The sequence below is a fragment of the Anarhichas minor genome, unplaced genomic scaffold (genome assembly GCF_050575085.1).
Source record: "Anarhichas minor isolate MPS153535 unplaced genomic scaffold, ASM5057508v1 ptg000011l, whole genome shotgun sequence".
NCBI classification, from domain to species: domain Eukaryota; kingdom Metazoa; phylum Chordata; class Actinopteri; order Perciformes; family Anarhichadidae; genus Anarhichas; species Anarhichas minor.
This window is the reverse complement of record NW_027466457.1, coordinates 9797918-9813448: the sequence shown is the minus strand read 5'-3', so window position 1 is coordinate 9813448 and position 15531 is coordinate 9797918. Positions and strand designations below refer to the sequence as shown.

Below are 15531 nucleotides of genomic sequence, written 5' to 3'. Positions count from 1 at the left end.
GATTATGTGCTGAAAGGAATTTTAACCTCTTTGATACTGAACATGTCCTACCCATCATTTAATATGATTCCCACAGTTAACAGCACAACAACTCCTCCTCAACTCCTCTTACTGTAGATCTCTGTGAAACTCTCTTCTCTGTATGTGCATCTAAATAGTGTTGCTTGGAAACAGTTTATAGGGAAAGGGCATAATTTACTGTGAATTAATCATGTGGCCTTATTTCATTATAAAACAAACAGTCAAGATATTATAATTTAAATAAGAGGCATTGTTTAAACTGCAAAGGACAGCGGGTTGCTTCTGAGTCTCAAAATCACTCACATCCTGCACATCTAAAGTGATTTAATGATACAAAAGGAAGAAATTGCAACATTTGCCTTTACATGCTTAATGGTCTGTTCAAGTATGTAGCTGTAGCTTGATGAAGCTCACTGGAAGTTTGCAAGAAGGGTTAAAATAAATTGGTCATTGTTTTACTACTGACTGGATACATTAAGTTTGATCTTAAAAACAAAAAAAAGAATGATGTAATGTTGTGAACATGTGAGAAAGTGTTAAATTCTTAACATGATCCATTTTCAGTTCAAAGGGATATAATAACCAGATGAAAGGGTCTTATTGCTCTTTTAAACAAGTCCAAGTCAAAAAGTCTCAAGAAACTTCATCAAGATAATGCAACTACAGCGTATGATCAAGTCCAACGAAAGGCTGACGTTACAAGTACAGCATCAACTAGTTGCAGTGTATGGTAATGACAGTTAAGATCTAAATAATATGTGCATGTTTGTAGCTCGTTTTACATGAAAGTTAGGCTATATGTAACACTAATAAAACATGTGACCCTGCGTTTTCATGAACACACAATTAACAACAAACAAACACTGAAACACTGGAGGAAGTAAACGAGCAACCAATCAAAGTTACAGTTAGCCAAACAGCTAACTTTAGCTAAAACACTGACCTGTTTGAATGTGTCCTCACTGTTGATGGGCTTTAATCCGAGTCTTTTAATTTCACAATCTGTATGCGATGTATGTGATCTTAGTTCTTTCACAGCGGAATGTACCACGTGCTTTCTGTTTTGTCCAGTGTTTTTATAGTTCCTGAGTCCAAGGCTCTCCTCAGCTCAGGATGCAGCTCCAGAGAAAGCCCAGCAGATATGGGTGGTTGGTCTGGATCCATCTTCACACACCTGTGGCTGGCTGGTAAATTCCAGCAGCATGCAGGTTTAGACATGCGCCACCAACAGCCAAGGACAGGAATTACAGTACTAGTTTTAGGCTTGCACATTGTTCATGTCATTCAACTCTAGTGTATGTGCTGCAGGCAAAGGGGTCAGCCAAAGAGAAAACCACTGACTCCTTCGAAAAGGTCCAATTTTAGGCTAGCCGCTTTACCTTGTCCAGTAAGCATTATGTTGCACATTAATAAGGTGGTAACAATATGGCCAAGCAATACCACCTTGTCTGTTGGTGCCCCACTCCAGATGTTTGGCCTCTGGATCTGCTTCCTCCTGGAGGCACGTCCTCACCTTTTGTCTTTCGCCATGTGTGTGCATGATATCCTTGTCTCCCTCTCCCTCTCTGTGTGTGGTTTCATTGTCTCGTCTCTCGATGCGAATGGTGTGCTTGTATTTAGCCTCTCTTGCAGTATGTGTGTCCTCTTTCCAGGTCTCACCCACAAGTACCAACATGCCAGAAAATCTACAAACTTTGCAGTTGCAGAGGCAATAGCTCTTGGTAAGGTCATGGACTAGATGTCTCAGGACAAGAAAGAAAGAAAGTGCACTTTGAAGGAACTCATGTGAGTACAGTTTGCATGTAAGTGACCAAAACAAGTTCTCTTTATGTCACCTGGGGGTGTTTGCTCATTTGGGCCCCAAAGAAAGTCCACTCTTGGCACCATTAGTGACAAATATGGAGCTCATGATAATACCCTATATGTAGGCCTAACTCTACAATGTTGACTGAGTTGCTCACAAATGAGGACAACATAGTAGCTGAGATAGGTCAGAATAGTATCAAATTTCATAAGGTATGGGATGCCATGCCATTATAGTCGCAAAAGAACCTGAGCCTGAAGGCAAAGCTCTCAATTTACAAGTTGATTTATGTTCCAACCTTCAGTCACAAGTTTGTGTAGTGACTGGGATGATAAGATCCAAGGATACAAGCAGCTGAAATGAGAAATCCTTGGCAGGGTAGTGTGCTACTCCTCTGGGACAAGGTGAGGGATTGTGATATACATGAAAAAAGTTGGTCGCCTCTCTGTGGAGGCATTCTGGGCACCCATGTTACACACAACATACTCAATAGGGCCTATATTTCCTCAGTTGGCAGAATGCCCTTGGTTCACAAAGCAGGCAGGAGTTTGTGCATACTTCCCTGCATCAAAACAACCGTATATGTAATATTTTAGAGATCATTTATGGAGTCCATATGCATTGTCGCATTGACTACTGTACCTGTCAAATGTGTATAGACAGGCAATAACTAAAATGAATGGAGCTCACAGGTTACAACACTCCAGCGAGCACACTATCACCATAGCCTGACCATCTGCTTATTGCAGGCATTTTGCTGTAATGACTCTTCAGTCTCCTGAGCTGCGACCTCAGAGATGATGAGGAGAGGGGAGCAATCAAAGCGCATTCAGTTTTTGCTACAGTCATTTGGCCACTCTCAAAAAGCCATCACAGGGTGCAGCTGTAAACATTTTGCTCCTCAGCACTCCTGAGACATGCAGTTAAAGAGGATAGCAGCCATCAGTCTCTTTCACAGAGGAAGCCCGTGTGAATACACTCTGCAAGCTGAATACAGCGCAGAGGGGGAAAACACACAGATCAGTCATTGGAGCTGAATTCGGTGAAAGAAACAAAACAAAAACTCATTTTTGAAAAGGAAGAAGAGTGTACTGAAGGCTGCACTCCAGAATTCCCTCAGTCTCTGTTATTGATGCGCAACACCCATGCAATTCATCTGTTCATGTGCAAGATGAGCAAGCCAATAGAGGTTTGTGTTCCTTTTCAAAAGGTGCACAAAGTCACAAAAAGAGCAATCCTTTCAAGTCTTTTTGTAATGAATACGCTTTTGTAATGAGTTTATATCTGCTATTTCAGTGACAACTATTTATAGTCAGCTGGTGTGTGTGTGTACACAGTGAGCCTTTTATCCACACTGTCAGCTGTTTGTATATCTCCTTGACACACAGGGAATATTTGGATTGAATTCACTGCAATAACTGCAAAAAACACAGGACTTGCTGCTTCCAGCCGCTGTGCTAAAGCTATATTATGTCATTGGATAACCGTCGCCCTCTTGTGGACATTTGTTTCGCTTCTTCTGGGCAGAAAAAGCCCAGTCCGAATAACAGCATAACCAAAGAGATATAGAAAAATGTGTGCTTGTTTATTTGAGTGGTTTTAGGGATAAGTAATGAACACCAAGGCTTAATTATTATTTAAAAAAAGAGACCGAGTGTCCCTCCCTCACATGACTATTTTTGTACCATGACATGAAACATGAGAAGACATCAACAAACACACTCAGACAAAAGACAAAGTGGAGTAGAAGAAGAAATCATGTAAGACAAGTCTTGCACTCATTCCTAACTGAAATCAAACCCTTTGGTTAGATTGATCAGTGAAGTTGTGATCTTTAACAAATCCAAAGTGGCAGACCAATGATATGGACAGTGGAGAATTCTGCAGCCCCTTATATGCTCACCAGCAGCTGTTGTAAATGTGTGTGAGCGCATGCGTGTCTGGACTTTTCCCATTCTCATGTCCCATTCTTCTGATCGCACAACTTTGTCTGGTAAGGCAGCAACTCTGTTCATTGCTTGGAATAGATTGACCTCCTCCTGCTGTTAAACAGAATAAGCCACTCATACTAATGCTGAGGAGTACGAATATATTTAGAGGTAAATGCCTTTAAATAGCAAATAGCTGCAGATTGCCTGTTTCATGTAGCAGTCTTACAGAAACATTTGTGTGTGCTAACTTTACAATATGAGTAGCATATAGTACAATATACTGTATATAGTTTAGTATGTATTCTTCCAATGCCATTTGTTTTGTGGGGGAATGATTGCTGTTGTAATTTAACGTTAGTTGCTACTGTCTTGCTACTACTTATTTTGCTGTGTTGTGCTTCAATATGCAATCCAGATATGTAATAAATTGTATACATGGAGCTAATGAAACCTGTATATCTCCTCAGGAAATCCCAGTCACAATGACTCTCCAGTGGACTGCTGTGGCTTTCTTCCTCTATGTAGAGATAGCAGTCAACCTAATCTTGTGTATACCCTTCATATCAGCACGGAGGTACTGCAATTTAACTCACAAGCCCAAAACATGATCAAAAGTTCATTCAGCAACTCGTCCTCAGCTTCCTGTGCAGAGGCCCATTTTCTGAACCAATAATTTAAAAAAAAAAAGGTCCTATGCAAGAGTCTGATTGTAAATAAGAAAAATGAAAGAGCCACTTCACACAAATCACCAGCAGAGTGCATGCATGTCCTTCCAGGGTAGATCTAATGTGTATTATGTTTCACCCACAATGGCCTTTTTACCGATACTTTGTAGATGGCGTTCAGTTTTCAGCTGGAGAATATGGAACTGGTTATCTCCATATTGGAACAAATGCTTTTTTACCATGATCATGGTTCTCATTGTTCTCTTCCTCGGTAAGCAACCTGCTGTGGCTGACATTGAATAACACTGAGTACACTGACAGCATGTTGTCAGTCCAGCTCATTCATGCTTCTGTCCCCCTGCCCACCCTCAGATGCTCTCCGTGAGGTGCAGAAGTACTCGGGTCCTGAGCCCATGCACGATGCCACGGTGAACCCAAATTTGTACGACAATGTCCACATGAAGCTGTTCAGAGCCCAGAGGAACCTCTACATATCTGGCTTCTCTCTCTTCCTCTGGCTGTTAGTGTTATTTCCTTCCACATTTATTCAGCTTAAGTGTTTGGGGCCTTCGTCAAAGACAAACATTACCATTCAACACAACTGTCCACTTCACTTTCTGAGGCCCCCCGTCTTCTTTTCTTCCGGTTCTCATCTCTTCCTGTCCTCCATCACAGTGTCATGCATCGGATTGTCACCTTGCTAAACCAGGTTGCTGTCACGGGGGAGAACAGTGCAGGTCTTCAGGCACAGATGGACAGTGCTGTCAAAGCAGCCAAGCTGCACCAGGACGACAACTTGATGCTCACAAAAGTAAGAGTTAATCAGAGTCTGACGGCAGAACTAACTCTTTTTGTCTCGTAGTCCTAAAGCCTGTTGTTTTCCTCAACTTCCCCAATGTGTAATATCTACTGCGATTCATATTGTACATTAGTATAACATTACTACAATGCCTACACCTTTTAAAGTGTGTAGGCATTGTTACATACTTTTTCACAGAGGACTGTTTCTGTGATTTGTATTCTATATGTGCTCTGTTGTCTGCTGTTGGTAATCAAGGAGAATATTTTGTGCTCAGGCTCTCCTGGATGAGGAAAAATCCACGTCAGTAACAAAACAGCAACTGAAGCTGGAAGCTGAGAAGCTGGCAGATCAAGTGAAGGTTGCTGAGGAGGGTGAGTGATCATCACTTGCTTCATACAGGTTGATCTGCAGTTCAACTTTTTAAAAATAAAGAAATGTTCTTATAATAAAATGTTCATGAAAAGCTATAATTATGAGAAAAAAATATAAAACACTAGAAGCTAATTCTAAGGGGCATTGATGATATGAAGAGCAATTGATAGATGAAGTACTGTTTGTGTGTGTAGCTGTGCGCAAGTCTCATGCTGAAGTGGAGGCCATGAGGAGGCAGGCCAAAGGTTTGGCACAAGAGTATGACAGACTTTTGACTGAACATCATCAACTCCAGGTATAGTATACACGTACACTCTCTCTCTCTCTCTCTCTCACACACACACACACACACACGCACACACACACGCTACATATTGTATATATTAACCCACCTAATACTGGAGTGTATTAAGAGTTTTTAATCTTGTACTTGATCCACAGAATCTCCAGACTCCTGCAGACAAAAAGGATCAGTAACCACAGGAACACAGTGACAATTGTTTTCATATTCCTCCTCTTTACTCTTTACTCTTTTCTCATGACACTAAAACTGTGTGCCATATGTAGTGGGCCACCAGAGGTTTGTATTATCTTTTACAAATTTTATATTAAACTGAGGCACATATTTTAATTGATGAGATTAAACAAACAATAGGCCATGTTCATTTCTTTCAGTGAGATAAGCACACTTGTCCCTTGACTTGATGTGCTGATTATCAGCGTCTTTGTTTTAACAGATAATAATGAAATAGTGTTTACTAAGCATCCTGGAATGATAGATCTACCTTAAAACCTTAATATGCATAATTTGACAAACAATTTAGAGTTGGCCTGGCATTTCCTGCCACTGACATTTGTGACAGTTTGGTTGGTATATGAACATGACAAATAAACATTTTAAACCCCAGAAAGTGTGTCTCTTATTGTCATGCTGATGTAAAAAATGAAGTCCCTGAAAAGGCTGATACCACAGCAACACAAACAATGGTTTAATCTAAGTGAAGGGATGCTTTTTGTTACATCTGTACAGGAAGTTCCCCAGTTCGCCAACGGGAAAGTCTTTTAGCTGCTGCTGTGCTGCTTTTTAAGCGTTGATCTGCTTGTTGACCTTATTTGTTCACAGAAGACACTAACTTTGCATTTTTGCGTCAGCCAACGTAGTTCCCCTACACGTTTGGCACACAGGGGAAGTTTCAGTTGGCTGAAATCTGCAACGTCACCTCTAAATGCCGCCAGATTCTATACACTGCACCTTTAATATATATGTTGAATCCAAAATGTATTTCATCTAATTTATTCATAAAAACGAAGAGCAACCTAGAAAATACAGCACAATTACATTCTTGTTTTCTACAAAAGTCTTCCAATCACGAAAAACACACATTCCAGAAATAGTATATTTTGTTTTAAAAATGACTCGTCATCTCCACAAATCCCATTCAAATATATACTCTGAATGCTATTAAAAGTGTCCACAGTTTGTGCTTCTCTATGCATCTGACTGAGATGCTCCATGGAGCGGAGTCAGAAGAGAAGAGCTTGTGCTGAGGCTCACAAGTGAGTCTCTCTGTCAGGATTGCAGTCCGAGGCCAGTATAAACGGCTCACAGTGTATGGAACTCTTCTCTTCTTTCCCTAGTGACTCCAACTCTGCACTCCCATTGGTCGGAGCATTTTTCTCCTCCTTCTTTATATGTCTTTTGAGTAGAGCAAAGCCTGAAATACAGAGAAGGAAGGAGATTGTCCTTAAGCCCAGAGTCAGGCCCAGGTACACCATCCTGCAAAAAAAAAAAAAAAGCATTGTACATATGCGTTGTACATTTGTACCACTAGTGGTAAGGGTCTAACAATAGCAACATTGTTTCTCTATTTTTAATCCATCGAATCATTTTGTTTATAAGCATTGCAGCCATGCAGGGCAAGTAACTTGGTTATAGATGTTTTGTTATGTTTGAAAGTAAACTTTAGTTGTAGAAGGCATCCTAGTGGATATTTACACACAGCATTTTATAACAAAAGCCCTACAGATCAAATTACCTGTAAGCTGAGGTGTTGTATATTCTGCATGCTCCTCTTCCTCCACACATCTTGATTCCCCATTTGAGGCACGTTGTGTCGATAATGGCTCCAAAGTATATTGGGGCAGGTATTCCAGCTGTTCAAAATTCAAAATAACTTGTTACTTTAAACAAAGAGCACATTAAGGGTGTTATTGGTGTACTTATTGCAAAGATTATAGTGATGCTTTTTAAAAAGAAAATAGGTTTCTAAAATACTTGGTGATAAAAACGGTTCACGTAGGATCCTGAACATTTTTAGAAATATTTAATGATGATTTTCAAGTAAGAATTTCCACACACACACGGTTCTCACCGAGGGTGCGAGTGGCCAACGTGTAGATTCCAAGAGCAAGGGATTTTAGCTCAGGCTTAATGCACCTATAGAGACAAGACTGAGGGGTTTAAGGAGACTCAACTCTTAAACCTTGCAACACTTTGAGAAAAACAATGATTTACACTTGAAGGCACAAAAGTAAAAATATTATAAAGCAAACTTCTGGAAATACATCAACTTCTGGAAATATCTCCACTGATAATACTAAATGATTAAAATGTTCTGATACGGCAGGAAGTGTCATCTTTTCAAGAATGCCAACATGATGTATCGCTCCAACAACAGGCTGCATGTGTAATGAGTCTAGTGACTCCACAAGGGGGGTTGTCGACGGACCTGACAAGCAGCATGAAGCCGGGTGTTCCCCCAAGAGAGATGATGAAGGAGCTGAGCACAGACAGAGCCAGGAAGTAAGGAAAGATTTTGTCACAGCTGTCTCTGCGTGGACACTGGCCCAGAGTGGCCGTTGAGTTGCCTTGTTGGGTGTCAGCCAGAAATACACAACTGCAATTGTCAAACACCTAACAAAGAAGAATGATAGATGAGCTGCAGCACAGCAGGAAACACTTTTTGTCTTGAGGGAAAATAGTCACGCCAATACAATTGAAATGTCATGTGCTACTCTGTTGGCATCCGTAGGCATGACAGGAAAGAATCACAGCAATTAAGCCCAAATATTAAGCTGCATTTGTTAGTCAACAGTTAAACTGAGAAATATGGATGTGGCATGAAATCAGTGGTGGGTGTCTGACCGTATTTCTGCCGGCCCCAGTGGAGGAGGTGCATCCAGCCAAGCAGGGGGACATGTAGGTGATCCCGTTCTCTCCACACACCGGATCCCACTCTCTTCTTGAGCACAAGCAACCCGAGTTACAGTCAGAGGAGAGAGACTGTTCCTGATAAGACAAGCCTTCCACTCTGCATGTGACAACATGAAGAATATGCATATATTATTGACAGCTCTCTTAAAAAATTTATGAAATATGGAAGCCACAACCACATCAATGTGCATGGAATATGAAAATAGAGACACAGAAAGTGTCTCAGCTGTACTGATTTATTGTAGAATTTCCCTAAATCCAAACCTAGCTCCTTCTTTTGAATGTTTTTTACCTTACACTACACACATATGAGGGAAATGCATCGAGACATCACATACCCGGTATATGAGACTGTGATGCCTGCCACCTTGGAGTTCTCACAGCCCATGACTAAGAAAATGAGCGACAGGAAGTAGCCCAGCAACGAGGTCCCAAAGGTGAATTTAGCTGCTCCCATGATACCCAGCTTGTACTTCTTCATGACGACCCCTCCAGAGAACATACCAAGGGCCACAGCCGGGATGTTGATCATGCCTTGCCAAGCCGGAGAATATAAACAGATTTGTCAAGAAACAACAGGAATAAGCAACACCAGGCAGCAACATCGCTCCCCAAAAGGGATCAAAGAAAGAGCACTCATTCATATGAAAGTAAGCTCATTCATATTTCATGTAAAGTGTACTGCAGTCATGTTGTAAAAGATGAAAATGACTTTTGTTGGCAGAGAGGATAGAAATGCATTTCTCATCATGCAACACCCTCCTCACTCATTCTGTTATGTGGAGGAAAACGCTGTTATTACATCATCTCCAATTCCATAACATTGACCTTATAACTGGTCTCATTACTCTGTGTGCTTTTTAAAAAAAAACAAATGCCAAACTATCCAATGATTTCAGTAAACCTGACTGGCACATGGAAGCTGCAGCGTTTCCTTAAGAGGGATGTGGGAGTTGGAGCATAAAAAAAATCATCAAAAGCTGGCTCATGAAACTCTTATGATGACCATGTAGATCATATCACTTTGCATCCTTTAATACTTTTCTTTCCATGAAGCAACACAGGCTTTGGACAAACATGTAAATCATCTACAAGGATAAAATGACCCAACAAAAGTCATCCAAACAAGGTAAACACTATGAATTATCAAAACACTCTGCTTACCCATGAGAAAATTGGCTTTTGACGCTGACTGGCCGTAGTGTTGCTCGATGTATTTTGGTTTGTAGGTGACCATCCCGATGAGAGAGTTGAACTGAATGATGGTCACGCATAAAAAGGTGATATAAACCGGATTTCCAAGGAGACTCTTCAATGTGGGTAGAAATTCTGTGTGGGGAAGTTTATGAAAATCACTTTGTCATGTGAGAATTTGTTTTATGTTTTTCTTAATTCACAGATTACTGCCTTTATAACAAGTATATGGTCTTCAAAATTACACCCTCAAACATGCTTAAAAGGACGAAGCTTTTGATTAATTGGATTGTTCTGAGGACAATTTAAATTCATAAGAAGAAACACATTTCTTTAAGAAGTTGGGTTGTGGTAGAAATGTAAGTACTGTGGGTTAATAAGGGAAATAAAGAAAGTAGTTGCAAAAGAAGTTTTAACATCACTAAAGATTCCCCGCACTGCATTCAGATTACGATGCCATTACTTAACATTCAAATCTTCCAACATTACAACTTGCTGCGACTATAATCATACCTTTGGCCATCTGATGTAAATTAGCCGGCTCCTCAGGTCTGAACTTGTGCTCCATGGTCGGGGAATCTTTGATAAACCTGGTTTGCTCTGGAGTGCAGCTGGTATCGTGTTTATCCACAGGCATGGGCAGTGATTTAGGCAGGAACCAGAAAGGAACAGCAGACATGAGGGTGATGGTACCAGCGATCAGGTAGCCCAGCCACCATGCCCCCACCCAGCGGGCATCACCAGGGGTGATGGTCACCGTCTCTGGGACGAGAAAAGAACCATCTCAGGACAGGATGCAGATTCAATTTGTTTCATTTGCTTACCATTTACTATAAGTATGTTTACACAAAATGTAAATTGTTTTTAGTTATATTACTTTTTACGGCAAGGCAAGTCCGTTTCAACGCGCTTCATATACGCTATAAACTTTAGACTGCGGTAGACATTCAAATGCCACAGTTCAGAACCAAAGAGACGTCTCCTGACTTCAAAGTGTTTCCCAGTCAGATTACACTGTATCACAGGACTTACCCTGCCCTAATTCATTTCCTCTTGCCAGGTGCATTGTGTCTTACACAGCTTTAACACCGTTGTGTACAACAGCCAATTTCTAAATCCAACTCTCCACGGGGGAGTGTGAGTGCATTTCTGCAGTGTGAACAAATTATGAACAACTTATCAGAGAGATGACAGCTTTACTCACCCATGTCCACATAACCAATGTCAACGTAGATCTTGGCACACAGCGATCCCAGCAGGTACCCAAAGACAGGACCGATGATTGATATAGTTTGGACACATCCTAGAATATCCAACAAAGACGTGTATTTTCATTTAACCGCATTCAACACCTCCTAGCATACAAATAAAACATGAAATGTTTGGACTCAATTCTGCAATTTTTTGACTTTTAAGATTTATTTTTATTTGGTATTTTAAGACATTCCATTGAATAATGCAGTCAATGTCTATTTGTATGCCTCCCCGCTGGCAACAGCCGCAGTCGGAGGTATTATGTTTTCAGGTTGTCCGTCTGGACGTCCGGCCGTATACCATTCTCGTGAACGTGATACCTCAGGAACGATGGAGGGAATTTCTTCAACAGTCACTTGGACTCAAGGATGAACAGATTAGATTTTGGACCTTAAAGGTCACTGTAACCTCACAAAACCTCACATGTTTTTGGCCATAACTCAATAATTCAGATGCTAATTATGACAATTTCACATAAATGTCTGGAAAATGATGAAGTGATGACACTTTGGACAGACATGAATGTAAACAGCAACATAACTTGTTGGCGGTGCCATACAACCATGAGGCGGTAATTCTAGTGCTTTAAGCAGTATTAAACATGTTGTCACCTACTCCCAATGAATCCTTAGTACATCCTATATGCCTACTAATACATACTGAAAAACGCAATTCTTTCTTAGCTGCTTATAAAACCCTTTTATTCAATTATACAAATTCAAAGAAAATCCATTCCTGAATGAATTACATTGATTATGAAGTAATCTTGGTACGGTGCAACGCTATAGTAAGTATGAGTAAATGAGTAAAATGCATTACCAATATAGAGGGCAGCATTCTCTGACTGTGCGTAGTCATCAATATAGGAGATGCCCAAAGGCTGCACTGGAGTCTCTCCAATCCCACGCAGGACATTTCCCAGAAAAACATAGACCCACATTGAAACACTGGACTCTCGCTCACAGCCTACAGTTCAAAATGAAATAGGAAAAATTTGAATTAAAAATTCAAACCTTCAAAAATTTACAAAATATGAACAAAAAATACAAAGAACTTAATACATGCTTTGCCTGCCTCTTCAATATTACTACATTCTTGTTATTCTTATTAACCATGGTAAGAAAGCTAGTTTTGGTCGAACACATCACATGGAGACAACTCCAGTCAAAGTAGACTAGTTTACTGTGGTGGTCTAAATCCTGTCTTGGGATCTGTCTGGTATTGTATTGGAAACAATACACAAATAGTATTGGTAATTTGGCAAATTGTGAATAAAGAAATAAGCAATGTGTTTTTGACCAAGCACACTAATCCCACTCTTACCTCTAGAGGGCAGTATAGCAGGTCTGTCACCTGCCCTGGTGGACTCAGGTGAGCTTGCTGGACATGGAGAGAGGTTATTGGTTGAATTCACAGACCATCTAACTGATGTTTCGATCTTATAGCTGCGTACAAAATATCAATTTGACTGTTAAACAAGGGAAGGGAGAAAGCATCCGGTATCGTTAGATACTCACAATGTAAAGCACAAATACATATAGAATTGTCAAAGTGCAAGGGATACTGTCACTACATTGTGTTTACGATGCTTGAAGACAAAAATCATCATGCGCAGAGTTTGTCAGCTGCAGTGATTGCATACAGACATGACACTTTGCCTACCGGTCAATGATGAAATGAGGCATGGCGATCAAGAAGGTCCCAAAAGACATCAAGATACATCCAATTGCGATGATCTTAGGTCGGTGGAGTTTGGCACCAAAATAGCTCACAAAGGCAATGACCAACAAATTCCCTGCAAGGTTGAGATGATCAGAAAAGCAATAACATATGAGACCTACTGTTGAGGGAATTCTAATTAGTGTAGTATTCTTCAAAGGCTGTATTCCATACATATTGTATATATACGAGAAAAGGTCTGCGAAATACAAAGTATCTAAGAACATCTAACTCATTTAAAAAAAAATAAGTCTGAATAAATTCTATTCAAAATCCTAAAGATTATAAGCGGCTGCAATCTCTTGTAAACCCTGATCCATCTTTGATATGGAGAAACACCATGGAGGGATACATCTGTGAGGTGTACAGTAGGTTACTGTCTTGTTTTGATTACGCTGACAGCTGTAAGATCGCTACCCTCAACACATATAAATACAGAGGAATACAGAGGTCTTTTTATTCAGACAACCATACCACAAACACGCTCGCTTGAACTGAGGATATAATAGCAGACAATCTGCAGCTTTTTCAAGAAACGTATTTATCCTGCAGAGTGGGCTCTGTGATATTCTTTATGTGTCTGCATGTTACACACCGTATATCGATCACTGCAATCTGTCTTTTCACAAAATGTCTGTATATAATGTACCTGTATAGTATCAACAGCCCTACAAGAGGTCTGTGTAGATTTTGATCAAAGTCAATATGACAATTAAGATGTATCTGAGGCATACACAGACATTTTTATATGTTTTGTCCGTAGTCTGTTGTGTAACTACTAAAACCATCACAAAATCCCTCTATTCAAAGCCGACAAAAGCATTATTCACTCATTAGGAGTTGATTAGGTATGCGACCACTGTGACTATTCAAAGCTCAAAGGGGATGCATATATGTTATGGTGCCAAGCTTGCTGGCATGCTGGGGATATATTCTTGTCTTACAGTAGCTTCCAGATAGATAGAGAGAAAAATAGAATAAACAACATGAAGAATATTTAACAATACACTATTAATATACCGAACTATAACAATATAAACAAAAGGATAACAGACTATAAACATTAGACATAAAGGATCTAAATGCATCAAAATGTATCTCAATCGAAGAGCTTCAAAACTATTTAGCCAGCTAACAGAGAGACACATGGACAAAAAGGAATTGGGAAACTCACCTATTTCAAAGCTGCCATCTATGATGCCGATCAGATAACTGGGGATGTCGAATCGCCTTTCTAGTTGTGTAATTGTGCTCTTCATGTAGCTGCCAGTTAAAGCCTTGGCAAAGTAGGCAAAGGACAAAGCTGCAAGAAACATCTAGAGAGATACAGAAAGAGAAGACGTTGTGTCAAACTATGTGGTCCGCACTTTTCCTCTACATTTTCAAAGGCAGTTCAAACACTGTAGTTCAAACACCTCAGAGCCACAGTGGAAAGGAAACACAAAAAGTAGGAGAGTCAAACTCTGGAAAGAAAAATGAATATTGGGATTTTGTAACAAAAAAGCAGTAGCTTGTGACTTTGTGCATGTTTTTCTCCGAGTGAGTGAGCGTGTATGTTTGTACTGTATGATGTGAATTTGTAAGGCAGACACACATTTGTAGAAGGAAAAGCTGTCTGTTAGAGCTTTGGCCAGAGAGTGTTGAGGTAAGCCACCTGTGGACACTGACAGTCAGTAACAAAGAGAGGATCAGAGAAGCCAAACCCACCGGGATGCAAACTCATCCACTGCACTATGAGCTGAGACCGACTGACATCCAGCATAATTGGAAACAGGTGAGAGGTAACCATAGCCTGCTTTTAGGGATGAAAGTAGCCCAAGCTTGGAAGAGAAGCACATGCAAAAAAAACAACTCTTTTTCAGTCAAATTAATTTATTCCATTGCCATTTAATAAACAACTATGACTTCACAAACCACTGGTTCTGACAATAATGGTGTTATAATCAATAATCTACTTTAAAGATACATAACAAAAAAAAATAATCTAAATTGATTCTACAATGTTCAATACAATTCACAGATGAGTGAGTGAGGGACTCTATAATCAGCTGCAGTAAGAGACACACAGGTTTGGTTTGGTCAAATAACACTGAAAACATATGTTGTAAGCACAAATTAATTAGCAGATGGTGAAGAATCAAGCATGCCACATACCACATGTAATATTGGCTAAGTAGATGCTAAATAACATAAGTAATGACCTTAAGCCAGGCGTAATAGTAGGTTAAGAGTGGCTCAAAAACCAGCATGCTTATGGAAATCTCCATCACCAGAAATCTGTCAGCATCGCTCCTACAGCGGACGGCAATGCACTCAAAACTTCATCATGTGAACTGTAACCCCATTTGTCTTTGGCCCAAAGCTCGTCCAAGCTGAGCTGAGCAAGAATCTTAAAAACGGGAAGTGTGGAATGACATTTCCTCAGCATTCATTCAACACTTCTTGTTTATAGATTATGTAAATGACAAGGTGTTAGTGTTGCTATGGCTACCACCTGGGTGGTCTGCAGCTGATTAGTAAACTCTCAATGCAGTGGCTGGCCTAGCTCTAATGTC

General features: G+C 40.2%; 2 protein-coding genes across 2 annotated transcripts; one reads left to right on the top strand and one right to left on the bottom strand.

The window, feature by feature from the left end:
- Positions 1–1694: 1694 nt before the first annotated feature.
- Positions 1695–6072, top strand: LOC142948071 (B-cell receptor-associated protein 29-like). The gene is made up of 8 exons (XM_076089950.1): positions 1695–1726; positions 4196–4330; positions 4592–4692; positions 4794–4941; positions 5097–5232; positions 5498–5594; positions 5790–5890; positions 6037–6072. The coding sequence occupies exons 1-8, from the start codon at positions 1695–1697 to the stop codon at positions 6070–6072; spliced, it is 786 nt and encodes a 261-aa protein (XP_075946065.1).
- Positions 6073–6913: 841 nt separating this feature from the next.
- LOC142948070 (solute carrier organic anion transporter family member 1C1-like) lies at positions 6914–15021 on the bottom strand. The gene is made up of 13 exons (XM_076089949.1): positions 14151–15021; positions 12920–13052; positions 12581–12702; positions 12077–12223; positions 11208–11306; positions 10517–10765; positions 9974–10138; positions 9148–9343; positions 8741–8906; positions 8325–8509; positions 7968–8032; positions 7632–7749; positions 6914–7372 (listed from the first exon to the last, which is right to left on the bottom strand). The coding sequence occupies exons 1-13, from the start codon at positions 14290–14292 to the stop codon at positions 7147–7149; spliced, it is 2013 nt and encodes a 670-aa protein (XP_075946064.1). The 5' UTR covers positions 14293–15021; the 3' UTR covers positions 6914–7146.
- Positions 15022–15531: the final 510 nt, after the last annotated feature.